General features: G+C 41.1%; 1 protein-coding gene across 2 annotated transcripts in view; it reads right to left on the bottom strand.

The window, feature by feature from the left end:
- PLCE1 (phospholipase C epsilon 1) overlaps positions 1–16,463 on the bottom strand; it is a 321,900-nt gene that overhangs the window by 172,294 nt on the left and 133,143 nt on the right. For both annotated transcript variants that reach the window (XM_049646407.1, XM_049646408.1), the window contains exon 3: positions 13,142–13,430. In XM_049646407.1, the coding sequence (XP_049502364.1) occupies positions 13,142–13,430 (289 nt within the window). The remainder of the gene's footprint in view (positions 1–13,141; positions 13,431–16,463) is intronic.

Genomic DNA, 16,463 nt, shown 5'->3' with positions numbered 1-16,463 from the left:
CAAGCCCACTTTGCAGAGATCAGACCCTCAGGACCATGTGCCAACTGGCCTAGGGGTATGAGGGCACCTGGGGAATTACAGAAACAGATCAGTAAGAAATCATTGCATGGCTGTCCACCTCCCTGTGGACCAGTTAATACCTCCCAACTGGGCAGGACCCTGCCTTCTGCCACCTACCTTAAGTCACACACTAAGCAGGGCTGGGACCAGCCCAAATGATTTTGGTAAATGATGCATGAAAAAGAGTCATTGCTGGTGAATTAACTTTTTGTGTTGGTGATGCTCAGAGGATTCAATGAGATGGCTTCAAATGTTCTTTCCTGGTTTTAGTACAGGTACCTGTATATTAGCTTAGAGTTGTGTATTCGTTTGTTCATTCATTCACTCAACAAATATTTTCTGGGCCCCTTCTGTGTGCTGGGTGCTGGGTGGCTATTTTGGTAGAGAGGAACATATTTGCTTGGCTCATTAGCTAGTAGGAGTCTCTTCTCCCATTTGGTTGATTTTGTGCCATGACACATCAGCTATAGATGGGAACATCCCCATCTACCCTTATAGGTGCTCACACCTTCAAATGCTTGAGATATCCTTGAAGTCCTCAGATGTCTCTAGGACAAGGATGTAACAGGTATGCAGTAAAATGATCAGTTTTGTAGTCAGATGGACCTGCGTGCAAATCAGGGGTTCCATGCTGTACTTAGACACATATGTACACACACACACACACACACACACACACACACACACATCCTGAGTGAGAGAGAGAGAGAGAGAGAGAGAGAGACTGAGTGGGAGAGACCTGAGTGGGAGAGAACCTGAATGGTTTCCTAGCGTTTAAGAACTTGAATTTGGGAATCAAACAGGCTTGGGATCACATGCTGACTTTGGTGCTAATAGCTGATCACCCCAGTTAAAAGTCTGGTTCTAAATTTGGTAGTTTGTAAGTCCAGCTCTTGTGAGTTGCCAAGATCTGTGAAACTTTGTGTACTCTCAGTTCCCTTCTGTGTTCTTCATAATCCACAGAAATGTCTGTTTGAAATGGATTTTAGATGATTCTGCTTATTAACGCAAAAATGCAATTCTGAATATACACAGGTAAAATACCCACCACTGCTACCAAGTGTATTTCTGGAGACTGTAACATTCACAGAGAGAGCCTCAGAGGGGCTGAAGCATACATCTGTTCAGACCTTAATAGAATCACTTGTGGATTAATACTATAGGAATCATATTACTAAAAATTTGTGGTCATGATCAAATACAGAGTTAAAAGACTTTAAGTACCAAATATGTACCTCTAGTGAGCCAAGTATTTGACTTTCTTGAAGATGGTAAAATATCTCCTGTTAGAATTCAGTTCACTGAAAACAAAATACTCTTAAAATGCCCTCTTCCTACTTTAACTGTATTACCAATTTCTTTATGATTTCTTGGTTTTTAGACTCAATTCCAACAGAAGTTTAAATAATGACTCAGACTATCTTGAGATAGTCTCCTTTTTTTCCTCTTAAATACTTACTACTGACCCACATGTTATTAGAAACAGATTATAAGCATATTCCATTATGTTCTATAACTGTTCCCATGGACAAGAATTTTCATCGTTCATTTAAAATGAGTTTTTGTCTTTAGGAGAATAAACAATCCAAAAACACTAAAAAGGATTAGTTACATTTACTGAAAAGTCTTATTTAATTGTATGCATCTTCACTAAAATGTACCAATTTGAACTTGAACACTAAATTTTGTATCAATCATAGATTTTAGACATGGCTCTTAATCCCAGGAATAAGTCTTTTCCACTCTGGAGGGGAGAGAGATGATATCAACAAAGAATGAAGTAGAAACAGCAGAAGGTACATGATACAGGTGAGCACTTGTTTTCCTTGGTGAAATAAGGTTCACATTTCTCCAGGCTCTTAAGTGGTTTTCGGAACCCCAGACTTCACTCAAGATGGCATAGGGACTTCCCTCTGAGCCACTAGAGCCTGTGCTTATCAACTATAACATTTGTACTGAAAACTGCATGTTTTTCTGTCCATCTCCTCCAGTAGCAAGTGAGCTCCTTCAAAGTTAAGACTGTATCTTATTCACTGTTTTATCCTCAGGACTTGGCACAGTGCTTCGAACACAGTAGATACTCAATAAATATTTGTTAAATAAATAAATGAATGAATAAATGGCCTGATGCATGGGTCCTAAGAAAAACCTAACTAAAGAACTTTATATAGGGGTGGCCCCCAGCTTGTAGATACCTCCTTTCAAGTATCCCTTAAAATGTTACTGCTCTGGGTCCACAGCCATGGAAACCTGGAGGGTGTCTTTCTTTCTGTGTGCATCTGTGACTGAGTTAAAAGCAGAGCATTGAATTAAGAACAGTGGAAGGTTGGTATTTTAAGGTGGCAGCAATCATTACCACTATCATCATCCTCAGCATCACCATCATTGTCATTACATTTATTGAGCACATATTATGCGCCAGATACTATGCTAAGTTCTTTACATATCTCATTTAATCCTCAAAACAACTCTATAAAGTTGTGTTCTTAATTCCATTTTGCAGATGCAGACACTGAAGCCTTGAGAAGAAAAGTCACCTATTCAAGATAACACAGTGTTGACTGAATTTCTTTTAATTGTGAAGCAACTTAGAGGTTGACAGTTCTATCAGGACAAAGAGCCTGAAATTATACTGGTCTTACTCACTCCGAGGCCCTCTCCCCACCCTCCTTCAACAAAACATCTCGTCCCCCCCTTCTCTATTTTCTCATCTGAATATAACCCCAATGGTCTTCAGTGCGGCAACTGATAACAACGGTATTGGAGATGAGGGGTTTGAATCCAGCATGAGGGGTTTGAATCTTCACACAGGCTCCGAAAGCCTCTTTTAAAGCACGAAACACATAGTATGTACTCATGGAAATTGACATTCGAACAGTATAGATGAGTAGAAAATGGCAAGTAAAGGGCCATCTCTTGGAGGTAATCATTTTTGCTCGTTCCTGTATCTATTCTTTGGCAGTTATGTCCTTACACCATAAAAGGGTTACATCCCCAATGTCTTTATATATTCTCTTCCCCTGAAAGAAGAATATATTCAATCACCTCAATTAAAGATGAAGAATTGGGCCCATTTTCCCAATTATTGAAAGCTATATATTTTTAGTTTTTTTTCCTGTTGGTAACTGCCTCAGCTTTAAAAACTATTCTTAAACTTCTCACTTTATGCTTCTATTTAAATGTACTTCCTAACTCCCTCAGGGTTATTCATCTGTTCATTACCATTCTCTAATTAAACTAGCCTCTTTCAGGATAAGTACAACAATTTATTATTCCAGTATGGTTTTGGGGAACATTTAATTACTGACATAGGAAAATCATCTTCTAGAACTTTTTCATTTAAAATATTCAGGAGTTCAGTTTTATTTGTGTCAAGTAAGTATTTTGGGGAAGGCTTAGAATTCAATTGCTGTTTTGTCTGTGGATATAGAGTTTCAAATAACTATCTCGCAAATGAATTTCTGGAACATAGACCATTCTGAGATTCTATAACTATGACTTGACATTTTCAAGACCAGCTCACATATGGAAACCACAAGTGACTGTCACAGGTTGCTGTCCTCACCAATCACCTTTCTGAATTCAACGATGAGGACTTTTTTTAATCATAAAGAATTTATTAGGGGCGCCTGGGTGGCTCAGTCGGTTGAGTATCCGACTTCGGCTCAGGTCATGATCTCGCAGTTTGTGAGTTCGAGCCCCGCATCAGGCTCTATGCTGACAGCTCAGAGCCTGGAGCCTGCTTCGGATTCTGTGTCCCCCTCTCTCTCCACCTCACCCCTGCTTGTGCTCTGTCTCTCTCTGTCTTTCAAAAATGAATAAACATTAAAAAAATTTTTTAAATAATAAAAAAAGAATTTATTAGTTTCTTATTTTAGAGGTGTTAGTACTTTATTTTAGTACTTATTTTAGAGGTGTTAGTACATTCAATAATTCAATAATTAGTATTTAATTGACCCTTGACTTCCTGATTACTTGAAATGATAGTAGGGAATGAAGCAGGAGTAGGCATATAGTCCAACAATCCTATTAATTTTTAACCATTAATAACAAATGGGAAGATTGGAGATGATATTTATTTATTTATTTATTTATTTATTTATTTATTCATTCATTCATTTTGAGAGACAGAGAGCGCGTGAGTGAGGAAGGGGCACAGAAAGAGGGAGAAAGAGAATCCCAATCAGGTTCCACACACAGCATGGAGCCTGATTCTGGGCTCCATCTCATGACTGTAAAATCATGAATGACTGTGCCAAGTAGGATGCTCAACCGACCAAACCACCCAGGTTCCTCAGAAATGATTTTTTTTTAAAGATAAAATTAATGGTCATCTTAGGCTCAGCTCCCTTTATCCATACTATATCCATTCAATCCCCACATTGTATTAATTCTACCCCTTATATACACCTCTCTGTGGCTTCCCCAGGATTCAGAGGTGTGACCTAAACACACTCAGATGTGACTGAGGAGTGTGACTCCACACCCAGGTGCAACCTCAGAGTAAATCACCAGATGTGACCCAAGCAGGTCATTCCATGGCCAGGTGTAACTGAGGATTGCGACTGCTGCTTATAACCACTGTACTTCTGGTACAGTGAACAGTTTGCGCAGTGCACAAAGATGCTTACCTGAGTGGAAAAGAGGTCTGAAATCCAGCCAGCCGGCATGCTGTGCACTAATTGATATGCATGGGTATGAGGCTGCATCACCCTGTGGAGAGTGGGGAGGGCGGCCTTTTTGTAATTTCTACCAGTTGCTAAATGTGCCAACAACACCCTACCAGGAACAGTGCCTTAGCAATATCCTCCTAAATGCCTCCAGTTCTCATTGTCCTTTTTCTCCATCCACCTTCCACACCAAGCACACTCACCTGAAGTATCAGAGACTAATTCAGTAGGCTCGGGGGTGAAGCCCAAGAGACTATACTTTGGATACTTAGGCCAGGGTTAAGGATGACACTTTGTACAGCCCCACCCCTTATTATAGCCAAATGGAGCTTTCTAAAAACCCAATTTGATCAAATCACACTCTTCCTTTAGTACCCGTCAGCATCTCAGACTACTTGCAAGGTGAAATCCAAGCTCTTTATTATTAAATACAGCCCCCTAGAGACCTATTTTCTCCCCCAGCCGTAGCACCATGCCTTCCTACTTAGCCTCTGTACTTTCCAAGCTTCGGCCAGAACAGCCTGGTAGACCAGCAGTTCCCTGGACACATTGTGTCTCTTCCTGTCTCGTGCCTTTGCATCTGTGTGCCCCATTCCCTCTGCCAGTTACCATCAGCTCCTCCATCTGTCCCCAGCCCTCCCGAGGGAGTCTCCCTCATCAGTCAACACTCCAGATCTCTATTCTAACCCATCAAGACACTCTGTTCACAAAGCCGAGCTGGTATCCACTACAGAAAGAACAGGAAAGTATATTATTATGGGGTCATGAGTGAAGAGTGGATGGGCTGGTGTAGTTAGGGGGGCTCTGGACTGCCAGAGGGGAAGGAGGGGAGAGGAGTTCAGACAGGAGTAAGGGAGGCCCCAAAGATAGCCCTGCAACCATTCCAGGGCCCTGGTGCTGATAATGGCTTATTGAGACACTGAAAATGGCTTTTGTGCCAGCTCAAAAACTTCCTAAGTGTATTTGCATTTTCATTTTGTATGCGTTCGATGTTTGTACAACATACAGTGAAAATTAGTGTTTTCTTTCTTTGGCTCTAAAATTATCTCATTCAATTAAGCATTATCAAATAGCAATGACTGCATGTTCCTTGATTCTGTAAACACACCCACCACTCGATTCCATGGAGACTTACGCCAGATGGGTCTTTCTAAAAAACCCGATCTGATCAAATCACACCCTTCCTCAGAACCCTTCAGTGTCTTTCTTTACTTACAAGGTAAAATCCAAGTTTTTTATCATGAAATACAGCCCCCTGAAGACTTCCTGTTGCTAGTAATTCCCTCCTCGCAGGATTGTCAAAAGAACTGTCTTAGTTTCCTAGTGCTGCTATAAGAAGTTACCACCACTGGGATGGTTTATAACAACAGAAATGTCTCCTGTCCCTGGTCTAGATGTCCAAAATCCAGGTGTGTTGGCAGGGCCATGCTTCCTGTAAGACTCTGGTTAGAATCCTCCCTTGCTTCTTCCCAGATTCTAGTAGGGTCTGGAAGTCTTTGATGTCCCTTGGCTTGTGGTGGCACCACTCCAGCCTTTGCCTCCATCATCACATGGTATTCACCCCAATGTAGGTCTGTCTCTATGTCTCTATGTCTCTCCTCCTCCTCCTCCTCCTCCTCCTCCTCCTCCTCCTCTTCTTCTTCTTCTTCTTCTTCTTCTTCTTCTTTAATTTTTAATATTATTTATTTTTGAGAGAGAGAGAGCACGAGCAGGGAAGGGTAGAAAGAGAGAGGGAGACACAGGATCCAAAGCAGGTTTCAGGCTCCAAGCTGTCAACACAGAGCCCAATGTGGGGTTTGAATCCAAGAACTGCAAGATCATGACCTGAGCTGAAGTTGGATGCCCAACTGACTGAGCCACCCAGGCGCCCCTCTTCTCTTCTTCTAATAAGGAAATCCAGTTACTGGGTTTGGGGCTCACTCTCACTGAAAATGATCTCATCTTCACTTGAGTATATCTGCAAAGACCCTATTTCCAAATCAGAGCACATTCATAGGTACTAGGGATTAGGACTTCGGGATATCTTTTTTGGGGGATGCAAGTCAATCCACAATAAGGACTAATTGAAATAATGCAGACGAAGGGCCTACATAATGTATGCACTCAACTGGCTGCCTAGATTTGAGTTCTCACACTACTCCTGATGACCTATGTACCCACATGCAAGATTCTTAATGTCTCTGGGCCTCAATTTCCTCATTAGTAAACAGTACCTCTTTCATTGGACCACTGAATGGTTTTCAATGAAATCACACAGGCAAAGCACTCAGAGCAATACCTGGCACCAAGTGAGAACTAAGAAAATGTTAACAAGTAGTATTACTTATTACTGTGATTCTACCCCACTCTAACCTGCCCCTAAGTCCAGTTTTCTCTTTACAAATGGAAGGGTTTAAAATTTCAGAGATATCAGCTATCTTGAAAAAACTAAAGAAAAAAAATGTAATTCCTCTGCTTGGCCCTTCTTCCCCTTCAAAATATGCATAATTGCTTTGACTTAAGAAGCATCATGTTGGGGCTCCTGGGTGGCTCAGTTGGTTCAGTGTCCGACTTTGGCTCAGGTCATGATTTCATGGTTCACAAGAGTGAACTCTGCACTGGGCTCTGTGCCAACAGCTCAGAGCCTGGAGCCTGCTTCACATTCTGTCTTCCTCTCTCTCTGCCCATCCCCAACTTGCTCCCCTGTCTTTCTCTCTCTCTCAAAGATAAATAAATATTAAAAAAAAATTTTTTTTAAAAAGAAACAAACATCATGTCTCCAGTAATATTTGAGGTAGGTGACTTCACCTTTCCCTGGTACTTTGGAAATATCCCCTGATTATAAGCAGGAGTCACAATCCTCACTTACACCTGGCCATGAAGTGACCTGCTTGGGTCACATCTGGTGATTTACTCTGAAGCTACACCTGGGTGTGCAGTCATACTCCTCAGTCACATCTGAGCATCTTTAGGTCACAGTTAGACATGGAGTCACATTCCTGGGTCACACTCAGGCACAGAGTCATAGTCCTGGATGACACCTGACTACTGTGGACCCAAGGCATAGGGGTTTGTTCTGTGCCCACCAAACTTACTGGCCCCGTGAGCTATAGACCCTACCATCAACTGAGTAGCCCGCACTTTATGAATCTCTTGGTGGGTAGTACGAGCTACCTCAACAGACCTAAAACATAATATTACATTTTCTCTGGAGCGAGAAATATTATTGTTCAAGTTGAAGACTTCAGAGGTGATCTCTTGCATTCTTCCCGGAGATGACACAGTACTCGGCCACAGTGGGCAATGAACGAGTACTTTCTCGTTGATTAACTTGTACAGAAACATACTCTAAATTACATTAAAGCATACTTTTAACCACCAAGAAAATAATTTCAAGGCCACAAAACTAACAAGTCAGAGGATTTCTTTATATAAACTTAAATCTTGGAATTAGAAGTATGTATATGCCTTCGCCTGCTTGGTAAGCATGTACAGGGTAATTATTTTGATTATGAGGAAGTCAACTAAGACAGCCTTTATAAACTAAATTATTTATGAGGGACAGTCACATAGTTCAAATGTGTGTGTGTATTCCTATTATGACTTCTTGTTTTTATCCTTGAAGGTACTAATTTTAGAAAAATACATAAATAGAATATCCTTATTGTGGTGAAAGAAAATAAGTCAAAATTTTATTAGACATTTCTATCAGAAACAAAATGTTGCCTACTTCCAATAAGAATATTAAATATGTAAGGCACTCTCTCTCAACACAGAGCCCAACACGGGGCTCAAACTCATGAACTGTGAGATCATGACCTGAACCGAACTTGGACGCTTAACTAAGCCACCCAGGTGTCCCTAGTTATTCTTTACATCTACATACATACACTCAAACTGGTAAAAATGAACAGTGGAGTTTTCTTTTCTACTACATAATTTATATATGAATAACTGAACTTTGTTCTGGTTATATGTAAATACTTAATCCTTTAATTTAGAAACTTACTTAGCAATAATTTGAGAAGGAAATATTGAGTTTAATGTACCAAATTTATAATATTGGTTGGTCCAATATGGACATTTGAGAACACTTAGCTGCCTTATGTTTTTTTTCTAATTTTACTATCAGTGCTTTACATTAATATCAGAGATGTCACTCTTTTCTCTCCTTTTTTACTTTATCTTGCTTTTGTAATTTTCAGTAGATAGTCCACTGGAGAAAAAAGGAAACAAAAGCAGGTAATGTGTTTAGAAAACTTCCTGATTGTTGACATCAATAATTCTTTTGACTGCCACTGCTATTGGGAGTTGATCTTGAGATTCTAGCAAGGTTAATGGGAGGGGGAGAAAGGGACTCAGGCTAGAAATAGATGGTGTAAACCCTCCCTTTTCCACTGTGACACAGCACACCTTTGTAATCAAGGGCACACCCTTCCCAATCAATGCTTCATATCAGAAAATGTTTCATGTTTTTTGGCAAACTTGCAAGTTAGTAGATAGACCATCCTTGGGGTCCTGACGGCAGAATGTTTGTGTACTGATTGTTGGCTGTCTTTCTAGAGCGACCTGTACCATCAGAGGTGTGTAAGCTCAATGAAGTGCTGAAGAGTTCGCAGAATCCTGTAGGCTGTGGTAAAGGTGCAAAACTGCACAACTTTGGCCAATCAACCCTTGAGTCACCAGTTCCTGACTTGTGAATGCCTTGTGACTAATGAAAACTGGTTAGACATTTTCTCTTCCTATTCTTATCTACTGCAGGCTCCTCCAACCCTCATCTTGTAATCATAACCACTTCCAGAAGATGAGTTGACTTGTGCCTCCTGGAGGTTCATGTGAAAGTTTTCACAACCTCGGCCTAACATCTTAATAGCCCTGGGACCAAAGACCTTCCTAACATCTTCTTCTTTAAAAAATTTTTTATTCTTTTTTTTTGGGGGGGGGGTAGGGGGAGGCTTAAATACATATAACATAAAATGTAGCATTCTAACCATTTTTAAGTGTATAGTTCAGTGGTATTAAACACATTCACACTGTTGTGCAGAACCCTTCATTTTATAAAATAGGAACTCTATACTCATTAACAATGACTCCCCATTCCTTGTTCCCCATCAGCCCTTGGTCTCTATGATGCTGACTGTTCTAAGTGTCTTATATAAATAGAATCAAACAGTATTTGTCTTTTCCCTTCCTCCTTTTTCTCTACCTTTCCAAACTCTATTTAACCTATTTCAAACATGACTTTTTCATGGAATAAGTCATTTTCTTCCTTATCTTTTTCCTCTGGGAAAAAAGTTTAAATACTTCCCTGCCTCTCTTCCCTTCTCCACTCCATTTATAAGCCTCCATTTGAAAAACAGGGGTAGGAGAAGGGGAAAAGTACTGGGATAATAACTTTCTGATTGTTTTATATAGGTATGAATTTTGAAATGTAATTATCCACAGCAAGAGAACTAAATGCCAACATCTGAAATCTCTACAATGGCCCAAAGTTCTTTTCAAAATCTTCATAATACTTTCATTTTAACTCTACTCATCTTAACTAAACTTATTTTCCCTAAATAAGAAGTGTCTTTTAACTCATTTGTATTGCTTTTTCCTTGGAGGCTGATTCACAGTATTCCAATAATTGTGTTTTTCTCTTTATTCCATGGGAAGTGTATAGATTTCAATTGTGTTATGGGTTAAAGAGGTTTTTGAGGACTAGAGTCAACCAAAATCACAATGTTTAATACTGTTTCTCTAGGAAAGTATTCTAAGCTCCACATAGCTCCTGAGAAATGAACTTTTGGAATACAAGTCATTTATAAGATGGGAACTGAGTCTGTGTTATATATTTCCCAGAGATCTTCATTAGCAATACAGAACTGAAAGCTGTTGGCCAGTTCAGTGCCACAGAACATACAGTGAACAATAAAAGAAGCAGACAACCAAGTCACAGCCAGGATGTGCTCCAGCCCCCCCGCTGGAATATATGGCCATCAGACTTTAAGACCCAGTTAGTCAATATGCTGAACCTACAGATTCTATAAACATTCTATGATTTTGAATGCCTATATGGTTTTTTGGGTGCATTTTCTTCCACGGCATGTTAAAGAAACCTATGTTTCACTATGGCATGTATAGACTCTGAAGAGTCTACAGGAGAGGGCCCTGAAGTTGAAAAGGTTTCCAAGAGAAGAAGTCAGAACTACAGAAGTAAGCCCAGGGCAGAAGCCAGCCAGTTAACTGTATAGTTCAGCAGAAGCCACTTACAGAGGGATATCAAAAAGCATTAAAGAGCTACAAAACAGAAAGTTAAAGAAACTCCCAACTCTTGTATAAACTGCTAATTTAAAAATGACACATGAGTTGATGACCCAATGAATCTCTGAGCTGGGAATGTGGATCCATGAGGTTCTGATTTGAAAAGGGAAGTACAAATAGCAACTGAGATAAAGTTACTATCAGGGCCCCAGACACACTAACTAGCAGCCTCCTTTTTCCTTCCCAAAGGTCTGTGTAAGACTGGAGGCAGCTGCCTTGGTCAGGGAGCCTGGAGATTTGTCCCTCTGCAATTAATGGAGAAGAAAGAAAGTGGCTTTTGTTGACTTTTGTTTGTTTGGGGCAAAGCCATTTGTCACAAAGGACATTAATTCTTTCTCTAAGCTCTTTGAACGATTAGAGCCACTTCTATATTATTTAGTACTCAACTCCCTGCAGTATCATATTATTCTTTGAATACTTGGTGCACACAAATCTTGCCTCTTCACTAGGATCATAAAGAACCTGAAGGCAAGTAAATTGACCTGCACTTCATTAGAATCTCCCATATACCTACACACTCTGCTGGGCACAGATCAGGTATCTGACAAACACAGGTTGATTAACTCATAGGATGAGGTCCTTACATAGAGTCACAAGCCTTGAAGCAACAACAATTCCACATGCCAATCTCAGCCCAACTTCTCAGGAAGAGCACGGGTGGAGAGTGGAAGCTTGGCAGTTACTAGGAGCCACAACAGAGTAGAGAAATCCTGAGTATTGTGCATAGGGGAAACTGTTTACCACCTAGAGACTATTCTAGCTCCATGATGATAGAAAACTATGTTTTGTTTCCTACCCAGCACTTAGCACCTGGCAGAGGCTCAAAACACAGATTGAATAAATGAAAAAACATATGAAACCCTTTGGTTTCCTTATGCTTTGCTTTTCTAAGCACACACCTTGTGTTTTCCTTCATTCATTATGTATAACCAAGCTGCAAAAGTTAAAAAATGGCTCCAGGAAACAAACCAACATGGTACCCACATGGTACACAGGGAGGTGTGTACTCCTGTCAGGTGTGTACTCCCCAGGGTATGTGTGCCAGGACAGTGGTTGAAGATCCAGGAGGAAGATCACTGACCTGCTAGCCACAGGTCTGCGGATTACTGCAGAGGGACACTAGCTGCTCTCCTTGAGAGAAATGGCCGGATGTCAGATGGAGCCCTTGGCAGCCCCCAGGCAGTGGAACGTTGCTCTGCATGGTCCCCGTCTGGCTGGCAGCTTCCTGCCAGGGAAGGCTGCCAAGTGGGTTGTGACAGCTGTGCAGTGTACAAATCTCCAAGGTTCTTTGGTGCACTGCCATTTCTGACCTGCCTGTCTGCCTACTCGTGGGAAGTAGCTGGGAAGTTCTGGTGCTGAGGGGCCCCATTTTCCACTGACTTTCATTTTTTAGCAGGATGCCCGAATATCCTGTTTGTTAAGATGGGAGTCATTGGAAGATGGCCTTTAGCTTTTCTGGTCAACATGAACCTATTGATTCTGTGTAGGAGGAAGAACTGTATTTCACTCTGTTTCACACCCATGTTGGTTTTCACTGTGACCACATGACCACACTTGTTTGGTCTTATCCCAGTAATTGACAGCTGTCATAGACTGCCACTAGGAGAAACCCTGTGTCTGAGTAATTAAAAAAAAAAAAAAAAAAATCAGGGGCGCCTGGGTGGCTCAGTCGGTTAAGCGGCCGACTTCGGCTCAGGTCATGATCTCGCAGTCTGTGAGTTCAAGCCCTGAGTCGGGCCCTGTGCTGACAGCTCAGAGCCTGGAGCCTGCTTCGGATTCTGTGTCTCCCTCTCTCTCTGCCCCTCCCCTGCTCACGCTCTGTCCCTCTCACTCTCAAAAATGAGTAAATGTTAAAAAAAAAATTTTTTTTTAATATCAAAGATAGCCTTGTAACCATTTATTTCTATCGGAAATGAAATGTCAAAATCTCAATGCTTATTGTTTGGAATGTTGACACCTGAAAGGATTTTGATAAAGGACTACCTTTTCATAGTTTATTAAAGCAGCAACTTTTATTTATTTAAAATTGCCACTAAGTGACCTCAAGTATTCATCAGGAGATGCACACATGTTAACCTAGATTCCTTTCTGCACTCAAAGATGAAAAGTGAAATTTCAGACCTTACCTTTTAGCATCATTCGTCCGGTGGATCCTCCAAAGGTACTGAGTAGGCCACTTCTTGCTCCTAAAGATGTGGTTGCTTCTAGCAGAGAACCCACGATGTACTGAGATATGGACGTCCTCTGGAGGGTGGCACGGTACTCACATATGGTATCTCGGACACATTGCTTTAAGCACGGACCAACCCTAATCCTTTCATGGGCTGTTTCGGAGGCTGGAAGCTTTGTGAAGAAATGAATAAGAGATCCAATTGTATTTTCTATTTCTTCTCTCCTTCTCACTGCATTGTAGATCTGTGAATAGCACAGAGTACAGGAAGTATTAATCTAGTTTCTTAGAAAAGCAAATTAGTTTGTTGACAAAATGCCAAGATGACTTATTAAGAAAGAAGGCTCAGTTGCTCTAAGCACAAACACTCTTGAGCACTGGACTCATGCATTAACCTGAACATTCTACAGACACCATTTATTTGGAAAAGCTATGTGCAGTTATGAAATCGGCCATTCAAACAACCATGCTATCAAACAGAGCACTTACAAGTTGTTCCAACCAAAAATATATTCAGCTCAAATTTCTCCTCCTCCTCCTTAGGAGAGCAAAGCTCTTCTGCAGGGCGACAAAGTCAAACCTTTGCTTTTAGTCCTTTTGGACTCTCCTGTGTGCATGACTGTCCCAGGTTTGTCTGCCTCCAAGGAGCACTTCAACCTGACATTCATGAGGAATCTTTTCTCTATGCTCAAACTGAAGTGAGGATGAGATGGTCACGGAGAAGGAGAAGTTCTAGATTTCTCTCTCAGGCACAATCCTTCAATCCATCATCTTGGTCCAAAGTCTTTGAATCCTTTTCCCTCTTCATCCTTTCTCACCTCCCACCTCCAAAGCATTGACAGTTCCTGCCCACTCTTGTTGCTCTGTCTCTGTCACTATCCTGATTTCCTCTCTCCTTTATTACCTGAATTCACCAAAAATTTATCTCAAGGAGACTGAACAATTTTTTTTAAGATTTATTTTTAAGTAATTTCTATACCCAACGTGGGTCTCGAACTCACAACCCCAGGATCAAGAGTCACATGCTCCACCAACTGAGCCAGCAGGGCACCGCAAGGAGATTGCACAATTAGGACAAGCTTCCAACCATAATTCCAATATAGTTGTTCAACATTTATATAGATCCTGCTCTGTGGAGGCAGCGTGCTGAAAGATGTGGGGCATGTACAAGAAGTAACACATACCTCCTTTGCTGAAAAATTGCACAATCCAATTTAAAAGATGAGGCCTGAAAATTGTGAGGTTTGATATTATTATTACAGGGAGGTTTTAGGTTTTGTCAAGGTCTCTGGGAAGCCTGAGACTCCTGAGTAGTGTATAAATAATAGGGAAGAAATACCACATGGGTGAGTTAATCTAGTTTTCTGATGGTGGAATAAAAGTTGACTACAATGTGCTGCCTCCATCATGCTACCTTGGGCACCTTGTCTGATCATTCATTCAACAAATAGTTATTTTGTGTTTATATACCAGTTATGTGTCAGGTCTGGGTAAATAAGATAGCTTTTCCTCTCAGAGAGTTCACAGTCTAGTAAGGCAGACAGATAAGCAAAGAGCTCACAGTAGGATGAAAATGGAGGTCAAGCCCTCTCGTGACATCAGTAAGTACCCAGGGAAAGGAAGTCCCTTGAATGTCCTCCAGGCTGTGAATGTGCCCCTGTGATGCTGCACACTCCAAATCCCACCTTAACCAGGACCACTGGCACTTGAAAGGACAATCACTGAGGTGTGCTAGGTCCTGAAGAGACCCTAGAATGTACCTAGAACACCCCCAGATGTTCAAATTGCACTGACTCTAACTAGATTTCTAATCTACCTTCTGCAGCCTACTGGTATGTATTTGGCACTTGAAGGAAGAGTATGAATTATTTAGCTTTAATTCTCTGTCATTAAATTTCTGGCGGCCAGTGTAGCCATGGGGATGGTGTGCTGGGACAGATAGAACTCAGGCTTTGGGGTCAGGTATGTGGGGTTGTGCAGCTGGCTCTGCCTTGACCAGCTAGAGAGAGGCTCATAAGCATGAGCAAGCTGACTTGAATGTTTAGACAAAGCTTCCTCTTGTGTAAAGTGGGGATACTAACACCCCTCTTTAGGATGTTCTGGGATTCACCAGACTACATGTAAAGTGCTCACCCTAGTGTCTACAAACGGCACCCATTACTATTGGGCAAGAAGAGAATGGACTCTTCCATCCTCAAGGAACAGCAGGTGGTTGTATAACAACAGAACATGGTCTATGAAATTCACTTTTATGGGGTTATACCCTTGTTCTTATGTGCTGCTGGATAATATCATCCTAACCTTATTTGAGTGTATTATGAGGGCAAACTGGGGCTGAGAGATGCAGAGCTCCGGACATGCTTTTCCTCTCTCAGCTCCAAATCATACAGGCAATATCCAACATGATATGTGCCAAATAAGTCCTTCAGAAATTTAAATGCTCTAGAAGTTGAGAGAAAGGAACCCACTGTGAGCTTTGATGGCTAAGGAAGCCTTCCGAGGGAAAGCAGATTTGAGCTGTGCCTTGGAAAACAGGCACGGTTCTAATCAGAGGAGCTGGGGGAGTCAGCTCACACGGTGAGCAAGGGTGAAGAGACTGGAAATAGTAAATGCCTTAAAGACGGTGAGCAAAGCAGGGTATTTAGAGAAGAGAGTGAGTGTGGGGCATAACTGGGAAATTAGAAAGGTCAGTTGGCCTGATAAAGGAGAGCCTTGAATGTTAAGCAAGGAGGTTTAATCCATCAGAGGTTGGGAACCCTTCACTTTTTATTTTTTGCTTATTTGTTTTTATCAGAGGAATGATGCTAAGAAGGTTTTATTTTATAAAGATTAATATGCTGACAGTTCTTGGTTACTAATGGGTTTACCTACTTTCTTTATGTGCCAAGCTGCTCCACTGGCACGTTATGTCTTCACTCATTACCTTGTGCATCCCAGTTTCCACACCACTCCTTCAGATTCCCAGTGTCCCATTCAGTCCTTCATCCAGGTTTCCCTAAATGTTTTCCTCAGATCATTAGATCTAGAGCGACTGTATGATATAAGGACTCCTTGATCATTGAAAAACTCAGTACATGTTTCTCCTTTTGAAGATTTACATTGCATATTAGAATATTAAAGACAGTGAAAAGGGTCAGAGTAAAGAAATCTATTTTATTTTGTTTAACTGAATATTTGGAGTGTTTCTCATGTATGTTATTTGACCATGGATTTCTCTGCTTTGCTTTGCTTTGTTTTTCCTCGGTTTCCTTTTTTTTTTTTCCTCCTCTCCTCTCCTC

This window comes from Panthera uncia, chromosome D2 (genome assembly GCF_023721935.1).
Source record: "Panthera uncia isolate 11264 chromosome D2, Puncia_PCG_1.0, whole genome shotgun sequence".
NCBI lineage: Eukaryota > Metazoa > Chordata > Mammalia > Carnivora > Felidae > Panthera > Panthera uncia.
The sequence above is the reverse complement of the archived record's forward strand: the minus strand, read 5'-3'. Positions and strand labels throughout refer to the sequence as shown.